This window comes from Oryctolagus cuniculus, chromosome 13 (assembly GCF_051225735.1).
Source record: "Oryctolagus cuniculus isolate XC-2025 breed Fujian yellow rabbit chromosome 13, ASM5122573v1, whole genome shotgun sequence".
NCBI classification, from domain to species: domain Eukaryota; kingdom Metazoa; phylum Chordata; class Mammalia; order Lagomorpha; family Leporidae; genus Oryctolagus; species Oryctolagus cuniculus.
The window spans coordinates 2,036,431-2,060,634 of record NC_142879.1 but is presented as its reverse complement, the minus strand read 5'-3'; the positions used below and the strand labels follow the sequence as shown (position 1 = coordinate 2,060,634).

At 62.8% G+C, this 24,204-nt stretch overlaps 1 protein-coding gene across 4 annotated transcripts in view; it reads right to left on the bottom strand.

Moving 5' to 3' along the window:
* C13H1orf21 (chromosome 13 C1orf21 homolog) overlaps positions 1-24,204 on the bottom strand; it is a 142,547-nt gene that overhangs the window by 10,778 nt on the left and 107,565 nt on the right. For all 4 annotated transcript variants that reach the window (XM_070055036.2, XM_070055038.2, XM_089311989.1 and 1 more), the window contains exon 4: positions 1,445-1,521. In XM_070055036.2, coding sequence (XP_069911137.2) covers positions 1,445-1,521 — 77 coding nt within the window. The remainder of the gene's footprint in view (positions 1-1,444; positions 1,522-24,204) is intronic.

Genomic DNA, 24,204 nt, shown 5'->3' with positions numbered 1-24,204 from the left:
ACACACAGACACACATGCACACAGACACACAGATACACAGATGCATACACATACATATGCACACACAGGTACACACAGACACACATGCACACAGACACACAGATGCATACATACACACATATGCACACACACAGGTACACACACATGCACACAGATACACAGACACACAGATACACAGATGCATACATACACACACAAGCACACAGAGGTACACACATGCACACAGACACACAGATACACACACACATACATATGCACACACAAGCACACACAGGTACACACATGCACACACACAGACACACAGATGCATACACACACACACACACACACACGTACCCGGGGGCCGAGTGCCCCTCACCACTGGGCTGAGCCAGCTCGATGCTCTCACGGCTCCCTTACTTTCACAGGCGCAGTGAACCGTGCGTGTGGGGTCATCGTCCGGCCTCCCGTACCCCTGATGGTGCGGAGACGCCTGGGGGCTGTGTGCACCCAGAGCAGGGCAGACGCTCCCGGCAGAGGGCGCTCCCTCCTGGTTTCTCCGGCCTGTGCCTGTACACTTGTGTACACTCTGCCTGGATCTCCCTGGTCCACATTTCACACACATGAGAGCAGGTGAGGCACGGCCCGGTCCCTCTGCGCCCCTGCCCCCTGGCTGTGGGCACCTGCGGGTACTCGGTTCCCACCACAAGGACAGGTCTCCGTCTCGTTGCCCGTGAGTTTTCTGATGGACTTTTGGGTTTCAGCAGCTCCTGACACAAGATGGCTGCAGGCCTGGGGGGGGGGCAGCTGCCTGGTTGGGGGGTGGCCTCGGTGCAGTCTCCCCACGTGGGGCAAGTCCTCTGTGCCAGCGTCCGTCTCCCCCGGCAGGGCTGCAGGTGCTGCCCACGTCCTGGGGAACCCTGGCATTGGCCGACTTCTAACCTCCCCCCGTCTCACAGCACGAAAAGGTGGGAGCGCCATTCCACTCCCATCTCATGCTTCCAAGCGGGCGCTCACGTCTGCAGCCTGCCCCCTCCTCCTCCGGTGGCCCCGTCTCACAAGTGAGTCACACAATGACTCCGGAATCCCACCACCGCCTAGGACTTGACTGCCAGCGTCTCCCCGGTTCCGCGGCCTTCTACTGTGCGTTGCATGAACAAAGTTCATGATTTAGTACACGCATATTAACGACCGATTTCCCGGAGGGAACGCCACCTGTGTCTCGCTCAAGATCGACCCCTGCCCCACTAAGGTGAAGCCCCCCCGCCCCCCCCCCCCCCCCCCCCGCGGCATCGTCAGCTCCACTGGGAACTGTGGATCCGTGTGCCGCTCCCTCCGGTTCTGATCCAGCAAACCAGATGACCCCGGGCGAGGAAGCCTGGGCGCCTGGGCGAGGCTGGACCACGTGCCGGCAGGCACACACTCAGCTTTGGAATGGCACAAGGAAACAGGAACTGGAACTCACTTTGCTCGGGGCTGGTGGACTAATCCCGGGACCTCTTTGTTCGTTTTGAGTCTTACGTTTGAGCTGGCGCTTTTCTCCTGCAACAGATAAGAACACACATGTGAAACACAGGTCAGGAATGCGACTGAGCCACAGAGGGCTTCGCTGCGGGGTGGTCAGAGCTGCAGGGCCCCCCAGGACCAGCAGAACCTTCACAGGGGCGTCCTTGCCAACAGAGAACTGGCTTTAACCGGCACGCCTCTGCTTGGAGGTCGATGCACAGCCGCTATAAAGCCAACAGCAGGAGAAGGTTCTAGGGTCAGAGCGGCCGGCAGTTCCGGTTCCGCCGCAGCCATCGGCCCGAGCCAGCTCCCCTGACCCCGGGACGCCCTCTGTGTAAGACAACAGCCGTGACTGCGACGTGACGTGACGTGACATTTGCACAGGGCCACAGCCACGGCAGACTCAAAATAGAGCAATATTTACAGCCTACAGCAAGCACGGGGCTGAACGGGAAAATGCAACACGGGCGTGTGTTTACGAAGCACTCGTCGGCCTCCGTAGCCCGGGGCTCCTGTTCCCGGGGTCCCAGCCGCCTGGGGAGCAGCCGCGCGACCTCAGCGCGCTGTGAGCGTCCTGTCTCCACTGGACACTGCTGCGGTCCTCACGTGGGCAGGGGCAGAGCCCACGGTGCCTCGGCGCTCGCGGGGGAGTGCACTTCCCAAGGGGAAGAGGGACTTCTCGGGAGCACGAGGGCTTCCGGAGGTTTGCGGAACCAGCCGTGGAACCTCTGTGCGCTAAAATAAACGAGCTTCTAACGCCTCTTCCCCACGCACTTCTGAAGTGCCCCTGTGCACCCAGGGAGCCTGGGACGTGGCCGCGCCCAGGGCCCCACTCGCGGAGGCTGTGGCGAGGCGACGTGGGCAGCAGACTGGGGAGCGGTGAAGCACCCGCTCGCCACGGCCACCTCACGCGCACCCACGTGTGAGACACGGTCCATGCATGCGCTCCCCCCACGCCGGCCGCTGGCCTCACCTGCCTCTCCGGCCACTGAACAGCAGGAGGCACTCACGACCAGGGAGCGCGCATCGTGGAGCTGGCCAGGTCGGGGGACGACGGGTGGGCGCCCCGGCTTTGCAGTGGGTGGCAGAGCACCGGGAGGAGGGTGTGGTGTCACGAGGGCCCCTTTGTCTTTAGAAACCAGAGATGGAAACGGCCCAGTGCAGGGCTGAAGACGAGCGCGCCCCCGGTGGGCCCTTCTCTCTCCCGCACCTCCGTGCCCCGTGCTAGGCTCCCCACGAGGGTGTGGAGGGCGTGTGTGGCCCCCGGAACACACGCAAGGTGCAGGGCACTGCTCATGCTTGCTGTCTCCTACGCTGCACCCGCCCCCCACCCACAAGGACCCACGAGCGGGCTCCCCACAGAGGGCCAGGCCGGGCGGGAGGGAGAGCAGCCGCGGCACCCCAGCTTAGCGAGAGGACAATGACCACAGAGCGCTCGCTCCCCACGACACGTTCCCCGCATAGCCACAGGTGACCACGCGTCACACATGTGGCGGACTCCCGCGGAGCACGGGTCTCCCCAGTGACGGGCACGGGTGGCGGTGGGTCTTCCAAAGTCACCAAAAACGCCCGTCCGCCTTCGATCCCATTGCCCACAGGCCCAGGGAGCCCTGGGCGGGTGCACAGCGCTGCTCACAGAGCCACCTCCCCAGCCTCCCTGAGACCCGCCCCCCACGAGCCCACTTTACAGACGGGGAAGCCGAGGCAGGGCGAGGCCAGGCGCTTACCCAGCGATCACACGGCCCCAAGCCGGCAGTGCTACGAGCAGCCGTTCTCAAAGTCTCTCTGCCTGTGCTCTCCAGACCTGGGCACTCACACGTGCCGGAGTCACTGCCCGTCTCGTCAGAACACTCCCAACCGATGCTGGCGGCTCACGTTGCTGGCTGCAAGTTTTCCAAAATTCTACCTTCCCTGTTCACAATTAGAATTTAGGGGCCAGCGCTGTGGCACTGCGGGTTGAGCCGTCCCTTGCAGCTCCGGCATCCCAGCCTGGAGCGCCGGTTCAAATCCTGCCTGCTCTGCTCCAATCCAGCTCGCGGCTGCTGCGCCTGGGAAAGCAGCGGGTGACGGCACAGGGGCCTGTGCCCTGCACCACGTGGGAGACCTGGATGGAGCTGCTGGCTTCAGCCTGCCCAGACCTGGCTGTTGCGGCCACTGAACCCGTCTCTGCCTTTCAAGTCATCAGTCCTTCGAAACAAACACTGTCAACTGCCAAACAGTTGCCACTGTCAAACACTGCCCCGGTCTCAAGATCCCAATCCGTCTGCCAGGCGTGTTTGTGAAGGCAGAGCTGGTGGCAGTGAGGCCGTCCGCCGGCTCAGCTCGCGAGGCGTCACCGCGTGGGCTTCTCCTCGCGAGGCCCTCACACAGGCGTCTGTGCCCTCCGCCGCCCCCAAGCCGCAGGAGCTAACACATGAACAAGGCTTCGGCTCCATCCAGGGCCTTCGGAAGTGCCCACGGATCTGTCAGTCTAGCCTGGGTCCATGGTGGAGACGCCACACCAGCGGCCTTCCAGGCTGGCTGCCTCTGCCCGGACGTAGGGTCAGCACTGCCAGGGTCGCCGACGCTGCCCTGGTGCCACCCGCACGTCAACACGGGGACAAGCAGACACTCAGGACCATCCAGAACACAGCCTCGGGAACCTGAGAAGCTCAGGTCTCCCCCGTGGGGGCAGGGGCCTGAGGACGTGGCCATCTTCCACTGCCCTCCCAGGCCACAGCAGGGAGCTGGATCAGAGAGGAGCAGCCGGGACTCAAACTGGCGCCCATGCGGGGTGCCGGGCCTGCAGGCGGCGGGTTTACCCGCCAGGCCACGGCCCCACAGCCCAGCTTTCACACGGCTCCGTCACCCCTCGGTCTCCTTAGGACGCCGCAGTGGCTCCCAGCACGGCCCCAGATCTGCCTTCTCCCGAGTCCACCTTTCCCAGCCCCACGCTGGGCCACGTTGCTGAGGCGTGCGCAGGTTGAAGCACACAGTGGGATGTCACGTATGGCACCTGCTAAGCGACGGGCACACCAGGGATCCCTCGCTCCTCCACACCTGGTGGTTGGCCAAGTGTTGCCCACAGTGGTGGCAGCAGCCTGTGCGTTCAACAGGGCTGGCTGGTGCCTGTCTCTCCAGGCCGCTCCCATCAGCACTCGGTACCGCTGCTGTCATGGGTGGCAGAGGACAGGCGCTCTGCTGGCTATATTGACTTGTCCTGGGGAAACTCAGCACACAAGAACTGGCCAACAAAGGCAGGAGGGGCCGAGGGGCTGGGGAAGAAGGGCGGATCCAGGCTGGCACAGGAGCCCGGGGGGCAGCCCCGAGCCTCCAGCCAGAACAGGTGGGCCGGGGCACGCCCACCTTTCGCAGGGAATAGCGAGGTCCCAGGCATCAGGTGAGACACAGCCCAGGCCCCCGCACCCTCGGCAGACCGGCCTGGCTTGGTTCATCCCGTAGTAGCAGCTGTCGAGGGTCTCGGGGTCACCTGGGGGCGAGGCGCATGAGGACCACGACGGTGTAGGCGGCATCCATCCACGACTTTTTAAGGTTTGCCGTTCTACAGGGGGTCTTCAGAAACTTCAGGGAAGATGTGTACGACAAGAAGTTACCCATGGATTCCTACGGGTTTTCTGTCCCACCAAAATCCACTTATTTTTGAGTTCTATTTGCACGGACTTCCTGAGGTCCCTTTGTATCTCTGTGGATCCCAGGACAGAGCATTTACGCTCTCCCCCGTTGGCTACGTGTGCATAAAGGCGTCGGCTCTGCGTGTTCGCGAGCATTGAGCATCGTCTGACATCTGCTTGGGGACTGGCTTGGGGGAAGGAGAGGTTTAAAAACACCTGCAGAGAAGTGGCAAATGGCCAGGGCGGGAAGAGGGGGGTGGGAGGGAGCAGTGGGGGCTGCGGCTCAGGGCTGGAAGCAGCCTCCAGCCCCGACTGCATGGCGGGGAGCCCCGTGGCGTGTGGGTACCCCAGGGCGGGGTAGGGCGGACACTGACGCCGCTTCCTCCTGCAGGAGCCGCTCGCTGGCCGCTTGTCAGCAGAGTGCGGCAGGGCTCCGAGGGAGGAGGAGCCGCAGGCCCCCGAGGGAGCCCCTTGGACGCGCCCTGCAGGCAGCTTTTCTCCCTGATCCGGGGTTAGGATCGCGGGGACGCCCCGGCCCGGTCCCGACACGCCGAGGCGGGCTCTGGCACGGGAGTCTGTCCCCTGAGCAAGAGTGCCAGTGATTCTTGGGGAGTTTGGGAGCTTCGGCCGCAGAGGGAAGGAGCCTGCGTCCCCACCTGCCCTTCTGGGGGGCAGAGCCGCTGTTTCTTGCGACGCCCACACGCGGCTGCACGGGTGACAGGTCTGCAGCAACAGCAGTTCTGACGGCCTCTTCCTCTGCTTGGCAGCGTCGACGCCTGTCACTCTGCATCTCTCTGCCGAACAGCCAAATCCAGCGTCTACGCTGCCTCCGGTGCCCCCGTCCCGGCTGCTCCACCTCTGCTCCAGCTCCCGGCGAATGCGCCTGGGAGGGCAGCAGAGGGCAGCCCAAGTGCTTGGGTTTCACACGGGGCTTGCTGTGGGGTAACAGCAGGCTTCCAATCCCCGCCTCGTGTGCACGGCTGCTCTCACTCGCTGGTCCTCCCACCTCTCTGGGTCTCCCGGGAAAACAGGTCTGTGAGCCACGGGGCTCCCCCCTCCCCTGCTTCTCACCTCAGGGTACACCTTTCCCATTGGAGGTGAGGCGGAGGGAGGGAAGAAGGGAGGGGGGAGGGAGGAGGAGAAAGGAGGAGGGAGGGGAGAGAAGGGGAGAGGGAGGGGGAGGGGGGAGGGAGAGAGAGGGAGGGGAAGAGGGAGGGGGAAGGAGGTGGCAGGGAGGGGGGAGGGGGAGAGAGGGGGAGAGGGGAGGGAGGAGGGAGAGAGAGAGGGAGGGGGAGGGGGAGAGTGGGGGAAGGAGGTGGCAGCAAGGAAGGGGGGAGGGAGGAGGGAAGTAGGAGGAGGGAGGGAGGGAGGTGATAGGGAGAAAAAGGGGGAGGGAAGAAGGGGGAGGAAGGGAGGGGAGGAAGGGGGAGGGGGGATGGATGGACAGAGAGGGAGGTAGGAAGTTATAGCACAGGAGGCCTGATTCCTGTTTTTCCTAACAGATCTTCAGACGCGGGTCTTGGTGAGCTTAAAGCTCGGGGTGACCGCTGCTACCAACGTTAGCAACGCAGGGACTTGTGCGTTTACAGTCACATTCAGGAAACATCACTTCTCCCAGCCGCGTTTCCAGGCTCAGCCAGAGCTTTCCAGGAGCAGCTGACGCCCGTGTTCCACAGCCACTCCACTGCACTCATTCACCGCCGAGTCTCCTGACGGTGCCGGGCCGCCGGCTTCACTCCAGCGCACCTGCAGCTCCAAGCCATTGGCCGGTGCCTCTCACCTGGCCCGCACTGGGTCGGCCTTCCGAACACTGTCCCCAGGCTGCGCGCCGTGACGTGGAGACACAGGAGCACACGGGGAGACCGCTCACTGGGAAGCATGGATTCTGCCAGCCCCCAGCAGCCCCCAGAGTGGTCAGCGCCCACCTCTCTCCCTGCCGGGCAGCAGCCAGTGCCCGTGCGGAGGCAGATCAAGGCGGCGTCTGCTTATCTGAGGCAGCTGTTTCTGAGGAATCCCGCGTGGGTCCTGGCGCCGTGCCGCACACACGTGTCACCGGCAAAGGGGCCCCTGTTACCAACACTCAGGGTCTCCTGATCAAACTTAGCAGCATCAGAGGCTGATCCCACCACACAAGTCAGCTTCACCTGCTGGCCGACGGGCGTCCACACCAACAGCCCAGCGCCACGCAACCCCACGCGTGTGTGGGTCCGTGTGCCCACGTTCACGTGCTCAGGTCAGAGAGCCATGTGCGACAGATGACGACTCCCAGAACGCACCACGGGATTTCAAAACATTCATGGAAAATGGAATTCAGAGCTCCGTGTTTCAGGGCAGAATCCCTGGCAACCCATGCCCAGGGCTGTCATCGGACGCACTTGTCCACAAAGTTGCAAAGGCCCCTCCCAGCTGTCCACCTGCTGCTTGCACGGCAGCTGGACCAAAAACAGCTTTTGAATCTTTGTCCCTCATTGCGTTTCCCTGATTACAGGAAAGACGGCAACGCGCCACGGCCAGGCGCCCGACGGCGAAGTTCCCACAAGCTCAGCACGTACCGGCCCCCAGACCAGCTTTCACGTGATTCCAGAGCTCGACACGGCTGTTTCAACTCCAAATGCTTCGGAGATGTTTCCACCGTGACCCTGTCAGGTCACCACGATAGCCAGTGTCAGCTGTCACTCTCACCCACGGTCCTGGCCACACCCTGGGAGACGGACACGGAGTGCAGCCAAGTTCACGGGACGCAGAGCAGAGCGCTGGCCGCCGGCAGCTGCGAGGGGCCAGCAGGGGGCGTCGGCGTTGACCGGGCACCAAGCTTCCGTTTTGCAAGATAAAGAACTCAAAGGGTACCTAACACTACTGAAGAGCACACCGAAAACAGTCCAGGTGGTCCCTTTTATGGCTGTGCACTTCATCACAATTTTTAAGAATGCACAGCGGAGGCTGGAGCGAGCGCCCACCTGCCGACCCCCTGCAGTTCTTTTAAAATTGTTTGTTTCACCAAATCTAGGAAATGCTCCCTCCGTTTCCAATGCCCTGCAGAATCAAGGCTGCACGGATTTAGCGCACGGATCTGTGAAGCTGTTCACTTGTCGGTCTGCAGCGTCCGCAACCTTGGAGGCACACGGGTGTGGGTGTGCGCGTGTCCGTGACTGACAGCACCCGGGGTCTGTTGTGTGGCCTTGGTCTGTGGCCGCAGCCTCATGTCATCCCACGCGTGCCCATGGGCACTGAGAACGTGGCGTTCAGCCAGGAGGTACGGGGGGTGCCGACCGCCCGGCTCTCAAGGCGGCTGCGCCCTCAGAAACTGGACTCTGCCTCTGGGCAGGTGCAATCTCTGAGCCTCAGCTGCTTAACCTGTGAAACGGAGAAACAGAACCCTCCCCCCAAAGCATTACAACCCCGGGAAACGCGACACAACGTGCACCGCTGGCCCCTGGAACGCGGTGTTGTTCAGAAATTCTTCGGCACTGGTGTTTACCTCCAGGACACGCCCTTCTGTCTGCTCAAATCCAAATTAGTGGAACCAAAGCAATGGCGATCAAGACTTTTTAAAAGATTTACTTAATCTGAAAGGCAGAGTTACAGAACTAGAGAGAGATCTTTCATCCACTGGTTCACTCCCCAGACTTCTGCAACGGCCAGGGCTGGGCCAGGCCCAGGTCAGGAGCCAGGAGCTCCACTGGGGTGTCCCATGTGGGTGACAGGGACCCAAGCACTTGGAAGATGGCCCAGGCGAAGCAGCAGGGAGCCGGGTTGGGAGGGGAGCAGCCGGGACTGAAACCGGTGTGCAGGTGAGATGCTGGTGTCGCGGGAGGCGGCTTCACCTGCTGTGCCGCAGGGCCGGCCCTGACGAAGATCCCGCAACGGTGACTCCTGTGTCTAAGCTGAATTACCCACGCAGGCGTTCGTTCGGGGCAGAGCAGGGCTCCTGCCAGGCAGACTCGACCGTGAGCACCTGGCTCGGCCTAAAACACAACGCGATGCAGTTGGACACGGAAGTGGCTCAGAGGCGTGCAGCCGGCAGCACAGCTCGGACCTCACAGGGGCCCTTCTCTGCCTCTCACCAGCGGGCTCAAAGCCGACCGTGGAAGAACTGTACCTCACTCTACGCAGGACGATTTTAGCACTAAATGCTCAAAATCAGCGAGTGCAGGAAGATAACGGACTCTCGCAGCTACGCGCTTCGGGCATTTAACATCGATTCTAAGGAGGTGAGGATCAGACACTTGTGCGCCTACCGGTGCTGCACGGACAAACAACAGCTTACCGAGCCACCATGGTGGCACCCGAGCCATTCCTCACCGCCCCCCCACCCCCGCACCTGTGGCTGAGACAGAGCCGCCCAAGGCAGCAGAGCCCAGTGAGGGCGCCCTGTGTGTCCAGAGACAGCAGGTGTGTCTGGGCAATGACGGGTCCCCACACACAACTCCATCACTGCAGCTTGGAGGTGCAGGTCACAGCCTGGCCCTGTTTGTTACGAGAAACGCACACCTCCTGTCTGTGGTCAAGCAGGGATCACGACTGCCGAGGTCCGGAGGCGCTGACAGCTTCTGGAACACGCAGGCTGCATGGGTCTTCCTGCTACAGCCGAGTGCACCCATTTCACAGACTGTTTCGTCTGCCCCTGGAAACGGTGCACGGCAACGTTCACGTGGCCAGACGCCGGAGAACGTCCTAGAAGCCTTGGTGGGTAAAAGCCAATCCCCAGGGGTTTTCTAAAGGTAGAATCCAGAGGTGGGGGGCTCCCAAGGGGCCGCCCTTAAAGGGACCCTGCTGGCAAAGTGAGACTTCTCTGAGCCCAGGTCTACCAATCAGGGAGCAGCTGAAAAGAGGGGCAGAGCACCCGGGTAAAGGAGTCGGGGGCCCTGACTGTGGCCTTGGGCTGATTCACACCCAGTGGGCCCCGCACGCCCATTCTGGCTTCAGCTCCCTGCAGAAGGTGCCCCGTGCTGCAGGTAAACCTCCCCAGGAGTGCACTGGGCCGGGGCCGCAGCAGAGCCCGGCTGTGAAAACTGGGGCTGCACACGGCCCTGTCCTGCACGGGGCAGAGGCCATGCAGGCGAAACGGAAGGCATCAGGCAGAAGAGCTGTCGCCAGACGCCGGCAGCCCGGGGAAGCGCCGGTTCTAGTACCCACCACTCCACTTCTGATCCAGCTCCCTGCTCGTGCACCTGGGGACACAGCAGAGGACGGCTGAAGTACTTGGTCCCCTGCACTCATGTGGGAGATCCGGACGGGGCTCCTGGCTCCTGGCTTTGGTTTGGCCCAGGCCTGGCCGTTGCAGCCATTCTGGGTAGTGACCCACTGGATGGAAGATCTCTCGCTCTCTTTCTCTCTCCCTATCACTCTGCTTTTCAAATAAATAAAATACATTTATTTATTTATTTATTTTTTTGACAGGCAGAGCTAGACACTGAGAGAGAGAGAGAGAGGTCTTCCTTTTGCCGTTGGTTCACCCTCTAATGGCCGCTGTGGCCGGCGCACCGCGCTGATCTGAAGCCAGGAGCCAGGTGCTTCTCCTGGTCTCCCATGGGGTGCAGGACCCAAGCACTTGGGTCATTCTCCACTGCACTCCCGGGCCACAGCAGAGAGCTGGCCTGGAAGAGGAGCAACCAGGACAGAATCCAACACCCAACCGGGACTAGAACCTGGGGTGCTGGCGCCGCAGGTGGAGGATTAGCCTAGTGAGCCGTGGTGCCAGCCAAATATATCTTTTAAAAACACATGACGGCTGGCGCCGCGGCTCACTAGGCTAATCCTCTGCCTTGCGGAGCCGGCATGCCAGTTTCTAGTCCCGGTCGGGTGCCGGATTCTGTCCTGGTTGCCCCTCTTCCAGGCCAGCTCTCTGCTGTGGCCAGGGAGTGCAGTGGAGGATGGCCCAAGTGCTTGGGCCCTGCACCCCATGGGAGACCAGGAGAAGCACCTGGCTCCTGCCATCGGATCAGTGCGGTGCGCCGGCCACAGTGCGCCAGCCGTGGTGGTCATTGGAGGGTGAACCAACGGCAAAGGAAGACCTTTCTCTGTCTCTCTCTCACTGTCTACTCTGCCTGTCAAAAAAAATAAATAAATAAATAAAAATTAAAAAAAAAACATACATGAGCTCCATCAAGCACAGGCGGCTGGACCTCGGGCTAGGCAGACGTGCCACCAGGAACGTATCCCAGGGACAGGGCTGTGGGCCAAAGGCTGGCACGCAGCCCTCGGGGCACAACGCCTCTCACGGTGCCGCCAGCACGGGCGCTCAGGCAGCGCAGAACAGTCAGGACGACGCACAGCTCCCAAAAAGCCCTCAGGCACAGCAGGGAGCATCGCTGGCACACAGAAAACGGGCTCGAGTGACGCCGTCCCTAACATCCTCCCAGACGGGCAACGCCAGGCCGTCTCAGTCACCCCGCAGCAGAGACGCAGTCAAGGGAGGGGAGGAATCATTTCACAGGGCGCCTTTCAGAGCTGGTCTGGGGGCTCAGGCCTTAGGTCCGCAGTCTTGGGGTCCAGGGCCGGGAGGAGGACCCCCCCACCCCAAGCCAGACACCCAACATCGACTCTTCCAGCTCGCTTGATTTTCCGAGGCGGGGGGAGTTGCTCTAACAGAGGACGAGGAAAAGCACGCATTTCCTTAGCAAGACCTCGATCTGCCCGTTCCTCTGGCGCCTACAAAACCAGCGTGGTTTTGCGAACATCAGGGAGAGACGTTACTGGAGGTCTGAGCCGTCTGCATCCCTCCGACAGGCTAACATGCAAGGCTTCCACTGTAGGTTTGCAAAAAACAACACAGACTCTGGACGCTGCAAACCTGAGCAGCTCTCCAAAATGACCCAGTACCTGCCGGGCACCAGCTCGCCGGGCACCACGGGGTGTCGGCTTCTAGGGCATGGCACATGTGTGCTCTCCCAGCCCCCCAGCTCAGTGGGAAACGTGAGGCGTCACCACCGCCGGGCGCCTGTCTCCTCGGCACCCGGCAGCGTTCGGGAATTCTCGGGAACCTTCTAGTGGCTGGCTCTTCCCTGCCCGCCTGCTGCACCTCGGACCTGCTGCTGGCCCGCTCCTGCCCGGCTTTTACAGACAGGAACGCCGCGTCCACGGGGCAGGTGTCGGCACGCTCTGGACTCTCGCCCGCCCGACCTGGGCCTCGCCGCTCTCCTCCACTCCACGGTTCCTCCAGCTGGTCAGGACCGAGCACGGGCTCTGGCCGGGAGCGCATGTGCGCGTGTGTGTGCGCGTGCACTGGCTGTGGGGACCTTTCCTCCTAGTGGTTATCAGAAACCCGTTCCCAGCAGAAAACCCAGAACTCGCCTGGACACCTGTGCCATTTCTGCAGAGAGAGAAAAAAATGTGTGCATGGATCACGGGCACACGCTGAATGGGCACAGAACAACCGCACGTGAGGACGGGAAAGAACAGCTCAGACGCTGATGGGCGGAGGGGACGCGGCCGCAGGGCCAGCTCAGCTCCGCTCCGCCCAGTCCTTCCCACCCACCCCAGGGGCCTCTCCGGCTGCCCCGGCTGCCCCGGCTTCCTCAGCCGCTGGTGCCCTCCCTCCTCTCTGCACCCAGTTCCTGGGACGTCCCAGGCACACTCGTGCTTTGGCATCTCAGTGTGCAGCTTCCCCCACTGGGAAGGCTCGGGACTGTCTCCCCCGCTGTCCCGACCCCGATCCCGACCCCAGCCAGCACCGATCCCCCTGCCGTTCCCTCCGGACTGGTCAGGGCTCAGGACGGGCATCCAGTGGGGCAGTGTTCCAAGTAAGGGTCCAGGTCCGAGAGGGAGGCCGTGCTGCTGGCTCAGTGAGGTGCCCTGGAGCTGGGCTGTCTCCAACAGAAAAGCGGAATCCTTTGTGCGAACGAGGAGGCTCCGTGGGTTTGCCAAGCTGGGTGCCCGCGGTTTAGCACACCCCTGGGGCTGCCCTGATCTGCCCACCCAGGGGGGCGGCTTCTCCTCGCTTACACAAAGGCGATAAATAGCCGACCACGTAACGTCAGCCTGCCCACCTGAGGCAGGCATGGCCTGTTCACGCTGCACCTGCTCCTCACGAGTGCGTCACCCAGAGGGGTCAGACCCCTCGGCGCTCACAGCCGCAGCTCCCATGCCAGGGGTGGCACCCAGCACAGGCCGAGGCCGAACGCTGACTTGTGTAAAGGATGAACAGGACGGAGGCGACACCACTAAGCAGCGCCCGAGGTGAGGGGCCCGGCGCAGGGACCCCGCAGGCCTCCTCAAGCTCACTGAATACACGAGGCCCGGCAACAGACACACTGCTTACTTCCTAGCGTGGAGCGGGGTTCTCACCGCAGCGCCTCGCGCTGGGGCTGGGAGGACCGAGCGGCTTCCAGACCAGGGCAGAGTCGGGCCCCAGGGCCCCCAAAGCCTACTACAGCCGAGTCCTGAGAGACGGGCTGCAAGCTGGGAGGGGACCTGCAGCCAGGATCTGGGTACACCAGGTGTCCTGGGATTGGCAAAAGCCGACGAAACGGAAATCCTGGTGCGGTGGCTGCAGCCGCGCGGTGACTCTGTGACCAGGCTGCGGACAGGGAGCCCAGCCACCGTCGGAAGCTGAGCCCCAGCAGAGCGTCCTCGGGCAGGGACCACCGGGCAGGGACCACCGGGACCGTGTCAGGCCGGGCTGAGGCCCACGGGCCAGGCAGGGTCGCTGCGCAAAGGCAGATCCAGGGGTCGTGATCCTGAATCTGTGGAACTCCCCCACCGGGGAGGCGGAGGGGGGAGACAGATGGGAGGCAGGCAGCCGGCCAGTTCCACGCTGGACGGGACAAGCGCGTGCGGGATTACGATCACAGGAACGGCTTTGACATGTTTCCTGGATAAAAGGCATCCAGCTGCACAACGTGTCCTGCCACATCCTTTCCCTACTTAGCAGAACAAAGGCGTCTTCCTGCGTGTTCCGTGGGCCCCCGCGCAGCACGGCCGGCCACTCGGCGGGTGACAGCTCGGGGCTGCTTTCAGAGAGCTCCCGACTGGCAGGTGGGCGGCCGGCACGCTGCGCCAGGCTCCCGGCTTCTGTGTTCACACCGCGTGGGGTCCCTTCCCACGCTTCCCAGGGTTGACCTGTAGGACCCACATCTATGGTGGAGACCAGGGGGTCCACCTCCAGGATCAAAGACAGCAGCTTGTCTCTTGGCGCTCTGGGAGCAGCTGTGCCACAAAGGCCACCTCCCCGCCCCTGCCACGCATGGCAGGCCTCCCAGCAGCCACGTGAGCACACGTGAGCCCGACCCTGGGCCCCAGCGCCCCCGCCCTGCCCCGCTGACGCCTGAACTCGGGAGCCTCGGGAGGGAAGAGCCCGCCATTTTAAGCAGCTGTGTTGTGTGGTACTTGTAGCTTGGTGACGGATGACTGACACGCCGCGCGAGGCAGGGTCTTGGCACAGAGGGGATCCCCTCTGAAGGGTCTGCTTGCCCAAGAGGGGGCGCACAGAAGTGAGCGCTCCGGTCCCCCTACGCCTCACCAGCGCCACAGGGGTTGACAGGCAAGCGAGTCCGCTGAGCTGCAGGTGCACGGTGGCGCCCGGTGCCACTCACCGACTGCTCCTACCCACCAGGCATCGCTTCATCAGCCATGTGGAGAGGGGCCTGGCTGGAACAAGGGGCTCCCCACCACATGCGAGGCGTCGACCACCTCCAAGACTCCCCATCTCAGCTTCGACTTCCACCGCACAACTGACTTTATAAAGCAACAACCGGCAGTCACGTCTGCATGCGGGTGACGTTCTCAAAAGGACACGGAACACTGCGAGGTTTTAGTGGGGCAGAAGGACCCCACGAGGGGACGTGAACAGGAGCTGTGATCCTGGACCTGAACACAGGGAGCAGATCTCCATGGTGACCCCTCTGAACTTGTGAAACAAAATTAACAAAACAGGAACAGGCAGAGACTGGTCAGACGAGAAGGAAATGGCTGATTTCCTAAAGTGCAGAACCTAACTGAGACAGCACCTCGGACGCCAATCGCATCGGACGTGCGCGGAGTCCTCACGTGGCTCCAGCTCCTGGTGAGAGGAAACAGCTCTGCACCAAAATATTTTCTCTTTGATACAAAATTATAAAGAGACTGGAAACTGCACATTTGAAAGAACAAAACCTGTTCTGCTCACCGGAGGAATTCACAGAGCTTCGCCCGCACCCCACAGCCCTGTCCCACAGCCACACAGCTCAGACCCCACAGCCCTGCCCTACCTACAGCCACACAGCTCAGACCCCACAGCCCTGTCCTACCTACAGCCACACAGCTCTACCCCACAGCCCTGTCCTACCTACAGCCACACAGCTCTACCCCACAGCCCTGTCCCACAGCCACACAGCTCAGACCCCACAGCCCTGCCCTACCTACAGCCACACAGCTCTACCCCACAGCCCTACCCTACAGCCACACAGCTCAGACCCCACAGCCCTGTCCCACAGCCACACAGCTCAGACCTCACAGCCCTGCCCTACAGCCACACAGCTCTACCCCACAGCCCTGTCCCACAGCCACACAGCTCAGACCCCACAGCCTTGTCCTACAGCCACACAGCTCTACCCCACAGCCCTGTCCTACAGTCACACAGCTCAGACCCCACAGCCCTGTCCTACCTACAGCCACACAGCTCTACCCCACAGCCCTGTCCCACAGCCACACAGCTCAGACCCCACAGCCCTGTCCTACAGCCACACAGCTCTACCCAACAGCCCTGCCCTACAGTCACACAGCTCAGACCCCACAGCCCTGTCCTACCTACAGCCACACAGCTCAGACCCCATAGCCCTGTCCTACAGCCACACAGCTCAGGCCCCACAGCCCTGTCCCACAGCCACACAGCTCTACCCCACAGCCCTGTCCTACCTACAGCCACACAGCTCTACCCCACAGCCCTGTCCTACAGCCACACAGCTCTACCCCACAGCCCTGTCCCACAGCCACACAGCTCTACCCCACAGCCCTGTCCTACCTACAGCCACACAGCTCTACCCCACAGCCCTGTCCCATAGCCACACAGCTCTACCCCACAGCCCTGCCCTACAGCCACACAGCTCAGACCCCACAGCCCTGTCCCACAGCCACACAGCTCAGACCCCACAGCCCTGTCCTACAGCCACACAGCTCTACCCCACAGCCCTGTCCCACAGCCACACAGCTCTACCCCACAGCCCTGTCCTACCTACAGCCACACAGCTCTACCCCACAGCCCTGTCCCACAGCCACACAGCTCTACCCCACAGCCCTGTCCTACCTACAGCCACACAGCTCTACCCCACAGCCCTGTCCCACAGCCACACAGCTCTACCCCACAGCCCTGTCCTACCGACAGCCACACAGCTCTACCCCACAGCCCTGTCCCATAGCCACACAGCTCTACCCCACAGCCCTGCCCTACAGCCACACAGCTCAGACCCCACAGCCCTGTCCCACAGCCACACAGCTCAGACCCCACAGCCCTGTCCTACCTACAGCCACACAGCTCTACCCCACAGCCCTGTCCTACCTACAGCCACACAGCTCTACCCCACAGCCCTGTCCCACAGCCACACAGCTCTACCCCACAGCCCTGTCCTACCTACAGCCACACAGCTCTACCCCACAGCCCTGTCCTACAGCCACACAGCTCTACCCCACAGCCCTGTCCCACAGCCACACAGCTCTACCCCACAGCCCTGTCCTACCTACAGCCACACAGCTCTACCCCACAGCCCTGTCCCATAGCCACACAGCTCTACCCCACAGCCCTGCCCTACAGCCACACAGCTCAGACCCCACAGCCCTGTCCCACAGCCACACAGCTCAGACCCCACAGCCCTGTCCTACCTACAGCCACACAGCTCTACCCCACAGCCCTGTCCCACAGCCATACAGCTCAGACCCCACAGCCTTGTCCTACAGCCACACAGCTCTACCCAACAGCCCTGCCCTATAGTCACACAGCTCAGACCCCACAGCCCTGCCCTACAGCACACAGCTCAGACCCCACAGTCCTGTCCTACAGCCACACAGCTCAGACCCCACAGCCTTGTCCTACAGCCACACAGCTCTACCCAACAGCCCTGCCCTACAGTCACACAGCTCAGACCCCACAGCCCTGCCCTACAGTCACACAGCTCAGACCCCACAGCCCTGTCCTACCTACAGCCACACAGCTCAGACCCCATAGCCCTGTCCCACAGCCACACAGCTCAGACCCCACAGCCTTGTCCTACAGCCACACAGCTCTACCCAACAGCCCTGCCCTACAGTCACACAGCTCAGACCCCACAGCCCTGTCCCACAGCCACACAGCTCTACCCCACAGCCCTGTCCCACAGCCACACAGCTCAGACCCCACAGCCCTGCCCTACAGCCACACAGCTCAGACCCTACAGCCCTGCCCTACAGCCACACAGCTCAGACCCCACAGCCCTGTCCTACCTACAGCCACACAGCTCAGACCCCACAGCCCTGTCCTACAGCCACACAGCTCAGACCCCACAGCCCTGCCCTACAGCCACACAGCTCTACCCCACAGCCTTGTCCCACAGCCACACAGCTCAGACCCCACAGCCCTGTCCCACAGCCACACAGCTCAGACCCCACAGCCCTGTCCTACAGCCACACAGCTCAGACCCCACAGCCCTGTCCCACAGCCACACAGCTCAGACCCCATAGCCCTGTCCTACAGCCACACAGCTCAGACCCCACAGCCCTGTCCCACAGCCACACAGCTCAGACCCCATAGCCCTGCCCTACAGCCACACAGCTCAGACCCCACAGCCCTGCCCTACAGCCACACAGCTCAGACCCCTCAGCCCTGTCCTACAGCCACACAGCTCTACCCCACAGCCCTGTCCTACAGTCACACAGCTCTACCCCACAGCCCTGCCCTATAGCCACACAGCTCAGACCCCACAGCCCTGTCCTACAGCCACACAGCTCTACCCCACAGCCCTGTCCTACAGTCACACAGCTCTACCCCACAGCCCTGCCCTACAGCCACACAGCTCTACCCCACAGCCCTGTCCCACAGCCACACAGCTCAGACCCCACAGCCCTGTCCCACAGCCACACAGCTCAGACCCCATAGCCCTGCCCTACAGCCACACAGCTCAGACCCCACAGCCCTGCCCTACAGCCACACAGCTCTACCCCACAGTCCTGTCCTACAGCCACACAGCTCAGACCCCACAGCCCTGCCCTACAGCCACACAGCTCTACCCCACAGCCCTGTCCCACAGCCACACAGCTCAGACCCCACAGCCCTGTCCCACAGCCACACAGCGCAGACCCCACAGCCCTGTCCCACAGCCACACAGCTCAGACCCCACAGCCGTGTCCCACAGCCACACAGCTCTACCCCACAGCCCTGTCCCACAGCCACACAGCGCAGACCCCACAGCCCTGTCCCACAGCCACACAGCTCAGACCCCACAGCCGTGTCCCACAGCCATACAGCTCAGACCCCATAGCCTTGTCCTACCTACAGCCACACAGCTCTACCCCACAGCCCTGTCCCACAGCCACACAGCTCAGACCCCACAGCCCTGTCCTACAGCCACACAGCTCTACCCCACAGCCCTGTCCCACAGCCATACAGCTCAGACCCCACAGCCCTGCCCTACAGCCACACAGCTCTACCCCACAGCCCTGTCCCACAGCCACACAGCTCAGACCCCAAAGCCCTGTCCTACAGCCACACAGCTCAGACCCCACAGCCTTGTCCCACAGCCATACAGCTCAGACCCCATAGCCTTGTCCTACCTACAGCCACACAGCTCTACCCCACAGCCTTGTCCCACAGCCATACAGCTCAGACCCCAAAGCCCTGTCCCACAGCCACACAGCTCAGACCCCACAGCCCTGTCCCGCAGCCACACAGCTCAGATCCCACAGCCCTGTCCTACAGCCACACAGCTCAGACCCCACAGCCCTGCCCTACCTACAGCCACACAGCTCAGACCCCACAGCCCTGTCCCGCAGCCACACAGCTCAGATCCCACAGCCCTGTCCTACAGCCACACAGCTCAGACCCCACAGCCCTGCCCTACCTACAGCCACACAGCTGTACCCCACAGCCCTGTCCTACAGCCACACAGCTCTACCCCACAGCCCTGTCCTACAGCCACCAGGCTCAGCGCACACCCCATAGCCCGGGTCCCCGGGCAAGGACACCAGCGTGAGTCGTGTGTCAATGATAAGTGGTTTTCTCGCTGACATCTACTGACTGTCTAGCAGCAGGTTAACCAGCATTTTTAGGAGAGTAAACCTCCTGCTGCAGAGGCAGGCAGCTCGAAGCAGGCAGATTCTAGAAAGCGTTTCCGGAACATCCAGGCCCCGAACCAAGACAGAGCGGCCACCGCTGATGCCCGGTCCCTGCACTGCCAAGCGCGACAGCGGTGAGGGCTGGCACGGCCGTTAAGCCGCTGATTCCTCAGTCGGCACGCCGGGAGTAAGTGACAACGCAACGGTCACGGAGCTCTCCCAGGCACGTGGGTGTGAGCAGAGAGCCTGGCACTGGCCCCACGGCGAGGGCCGTGTGCTCTGGGGTCAGGCGCGAGCGTCGGCAGCGGGGGTGGCAGCCTCAGCAGCGGGACTGGGAGGAGCTCGGGGGTCTGCGGCGTGACCTTGACCTTCTCCCCAAAGGTCAGCCGTGTCCATCTTGCCATCGGCAGCGTGCGACAGCCTCTGTGTGGAGCTGCCCTCCCTGACTCTGCCGCCTTTCCCAGCAGGGGGAGAGGAGACGTCTCCCACGTGGCCGAGCTCAGGGTCCCAGCACACTGGCCAGCCCCCCATCTGCAACGTCCCACCACTAAACAGTCGTAACATCTGCTAAAGGCTGGCTCCTTCCTCCCCGTCGTCCCCATTCCGAGTGGACAGTGATGCCCTGGTCCCGGGACCAGAGCGCCCTCTGCTGGGGATGTGAGTGCGGAGGCTTCCTGGTCCCGCAAGGGCTGAGTGAAGGCCCGGGAAGCCCTTGGCGGTGGGAAGGAACACAGCGTTCCGACTGGAGGTTACAGGGAGGAAGCAGCGCATCTCGCACGGCTGGCAGGATGTGCAGCGAGATCTGTCGGCAGCTGCCAGCGGCTACGCTGAGGGCCCTCCCGGGAAGCCGCAGCGATCCTGGGCTGACCGCCCCGATGACCGAGGGCCGGGCCTGCGTGGAGGGGGAGCAGGCCTGGAAGCAGGGTGCTGGCTCACCCCCGCCGCCTGCACACTCGGGAGGGCTGTGCTTAAGAGCTGAAGGGGCAGCCGGCCTCGGGGACGCCTGCGCCTGCCTGCCTGCCTGAGTGTGGACGCTCCTGAGCACGTGACTCCGTGCCCCAGTCCACGCGGCCCCAGTCCCCAGAGGAAGACGAAGGTGCTGCCCTTGCGCGCCTTCCCCCCAAAGCCAGCAGGGACAGGGAGCTCCACGGGGCCCTCATGAGACCCTGTGCTCATCACACACAAGAAACGGTCAGGGGCCGGCGCCATGGCACAATGGGTTAAGCCAAATGGGTGCTGGTTCATGTCCCAGCTGCTCCACTTCCAATCCAGCTCTGCTCTGGCCTGGGAAAGCAGTGGATGATGGCCCAAGTGCTTGGGCCCCTGCACCCGTGTGGGAGACCCGGAAAAAGCTCCTGGCTCCTGGCTTCAGATCGGCCCAGCTCTGGCCATCTGGGGAGTGAACCAGCAGATGGAAGACCTCTCTCTGTCTCTCCCTCTTTGTCTGTAATTCTGCCTTTCAAATAAATAAACAAATAAGCCTTTTAAAAAAGAAGAACGGCTGGCCCAGGCCTCTCGTGGGTTGCACTACACGGCCCCGCCTCGGGCTCTCAGTGTCGGGGAGCACCAGGCTGAGAGCAGGTCTCGGGCAGGTGTGGCCACCCGCGGGGGCTGTCAGGGCACAGTCCCGGGCACGCCCCAAGCACGGCCAGGTCACGACTGCCGGCCGGCACAGGCCAGGGTCAGCGGCCAGGCTGCCGATGGAAGCTCTCGGGGTGAGGGGGAGCCCAGGTCTCAAAGCCGTTGAGTGGAAAAAAAGGAACAAAAACGAGGCTTTCCTGAGGGGAAACTGTTTCAGGTTGTGGCAGGGAGGGCGGGGCACTTCTGTTCCACCTGCGCCTGGGCAGAGCCGCCAGCGGCCACCAGCATCGCGGGGACCCACCGTCGCAGGAGGCACACGGCCCCACCACGCGGCTTCCGGAAGCTGGATGGCCCCCCACGCCACGATCACCAAGATTTCACGAGGGGATTTATGGCGATTACTTAGCACCGGCTTTCGAATACATGACGGAGTTTTAAAAGTTATTTTAAAATTGGCAGATTGCGCTGATAACGCCTTTACATGGTTAAAAAATGGTGCACACCCGGAGCGAAGCCAGGAAGGCGGCGTCGGCACTGCGTGTGGCAGCACCAGGGAGACACGTCAGAGCTGCTCACAGAACTCAGTGCAGCCAGCCTGCCCCCAAACCAGACCAGAATCTACTGTGGCCCCGACACTAAAATCTGCCAACCTCGAGGACGCACCTGCAGCCTGTCAAAACCTCAGCACATCATACGGCTCAGAAACCACGCTCACAGGGCCACACGCGGACAGGCACGTGCCAGCGGCAACAGCTGGTCAACCCCGGAACCGGCCACCCCGGCCGTGACGCTCACTCAGTCACCGACGGCACGGCTCTCAGAACGCACGGCTGCACTTGCAGTGTTGCGACTGACTCTCACGAAGAGACAGCAGCGCTACATGTGACGGCCCCCAACGGGGAGCTGCTGGCCCGCACCTGTCACACATTCTCAGGGCTCCCCATGGCCAGGATAACACCGGGACATCAGCACCCCCACCCTGCGCTCCCCTCCGCTGCCACCACCTTGGACTGCTCCCCACCTGGGACTCTGCCCCTCCCCCATCTCTGTGCAGCCGCTGGCCGCCAGCCCCGCCCTCTCCCACTTCAGTGCACTGCAGAGGATCCTGCATCCGCGCCCCTGCTGAGTGGGGAACCCTCGAAGGGAGGGGTCCTGTCCCTCTGTCCACCTAACGCCTAGGACAGTCTGTGATGCACAGATGTGCACATGCGTGACACACTGATGTTCCACACACACTTGCCGAACACCCAGGGAGTAGAGGAAAACGGGGCGGAGGGCTAAGATGCCCCCTGTGGTGCTGGTGCTCCGTGCCAGGGCGCCGGCTCCAGGGCCAGCTGCTCTGCTCCCACCCAGCTCCCTGCTGTGGCCTGGGAAGGCAGCAGAGGATGCCCCAAGTGCGTGGGCCCTGCACCCACGTGGGAGACCCAGATGGAGTTCCCGGCTCCTGGCCCTCACAGTCATGTGGAGAGTAAACCAGCAGAGGGAAGACCTCGCTCTGTCACTCTGCCTTTCAAGTAAGTGCATACATACTTCAGAAAAGGAAAGAAGAAAACTTCAGGACACTGCATAAGTCCCTCATAAAAAAAAACCAGCCGGACGTGCGAGAGATCGCGGCTTGGGGGGTCTTTCTCCCGGTGCCCGACATCGCTGCAGAAGGAGGCGCGGCACGGACGCTGCCTGGGGACCCGGGGCTTCTCCGCCCGATTTCAGGCTCAGCTCTGCCACCTTCCGCCTCCTGAACTCCACGCACCTCTCATCCACAACATGGAAATCGAAACTGAGATCCCGTCTCGTTCCGAAGCCAACCTCGGCATGGCTGCCAAGGACCCCCAGGGCTCCTGCCTTCCCTCACCGGATCTGCTGCCCGGGAGCAGGAAACACGAGCACCCACCTCCCAGGGTGAGGCTCTGAGGGGCAGGTGGCCTGAGAGCCCCATCCCTGCCACAGCAGGTTCATGGAGGACGCCGAGCCCGGTGGAGGGAACCAGAACTCCTGAGCGGATCGGAGAGGGGCGGTGGGGCCTGGCAGGCAGCAGGTGTTAGCTGAGGAGTTGGGGACTCGGGACAGCGCCGGCGAGGGTTCCCACCGCGGAGACCAGGGACACAGGCTGGGGGGGGGAGACGAGTCCAGGGGTGACCACGAAACAGGCGCGCGCAGGTGCTCACAGTCGGCTTCCACGTGGCACACGCTCCAAAGTCACACAGGAAGTACAGAACAGCCAGCAGTGGCCAACAGGAGACGCCCAGGAGCCCACCTGGACACAGCTGATGGGACTGCTGAGACCAGAGGGGCAACGGGGACGAGGAGGATGAACGGATGAGGCATGGGCGAGGGGGACAGTGGCATGGACGAGGGGGACAGCGGTGTGGGAGACAGCGGTGTGGGCGTGGGGGACAGCGGTGTGGATGAGGGAGACAGAGGTGTGGGTGAGGGGGACAGTGGTGTGGGGGACAGCGGTGTGGATGAGGGAGACAGAGGTGTGGGTGAGGGGGACAGTGGTGTGGGGGACAGCGGTGTGGGCAAGGGGGACAGCAGCATGGGCGTGGGGGACAGCGGCGTGGACGAGGGAGACAGCGGCATGGGCGTGGGAGACAGCAGCGTGGATGAGAGGGACAGTGGCGTGGGTGAGGGAGACAGAGGTGTGGGCAAGGGGGACAGTAGCATGGATGAGGAAGACAGTGGCGTGGGCAAGGGGGACAGCGGCGTGGACGAGGAAGACAGCGGTGTGGTGAGGGGGACAGTGGCGTGAACGAGGAAGATGGCGGCATGGGCGTGGGAGACAGCGGCGTGGATGAGAGGGACAGTGGCGTGGGTGAGGGAGACAGAGGAGTGGGCAAGGGGGACAGCGGCGTGGATGAGGAAGACAGTGGCGTGGGCGTGGGAGACAGCGGCGTGGTGAGGGGGACAGCGGCGTGGGCGTGGGAGACAGCGGCGTGGATGAGAGGGACAGTGGCGTGGGTGAGGGAGACAGAGGAGTGGGCAAGGGGGACAGCGGCGTGGATGAGGAAGACAGTGGCGTGGGCGTGGGAGACAGCGGCGTGGTGAGGGGGACAGCGGCGTGGGCGTGGGAGACAGCGGCGTGGATGAGAGGGACAGTGGCGTGGACGAGGGAGACAGCGGCATGGGCGTGGGAGACAGCAGCATGGATGAGAGGGACAGTGGCGTGGGTGAGGGAGACAGAGGTGTGGGCAAGGGGGACAGCGGCGTGGATGAGAGGGACAGCGGCGTGGGCGAGGGACAGCAGCGTGGTGGACAGCGGCACAGGCGAGGGGGACAGTGGCATGGGCGAGGGGGACAGCAGCGTGGACAG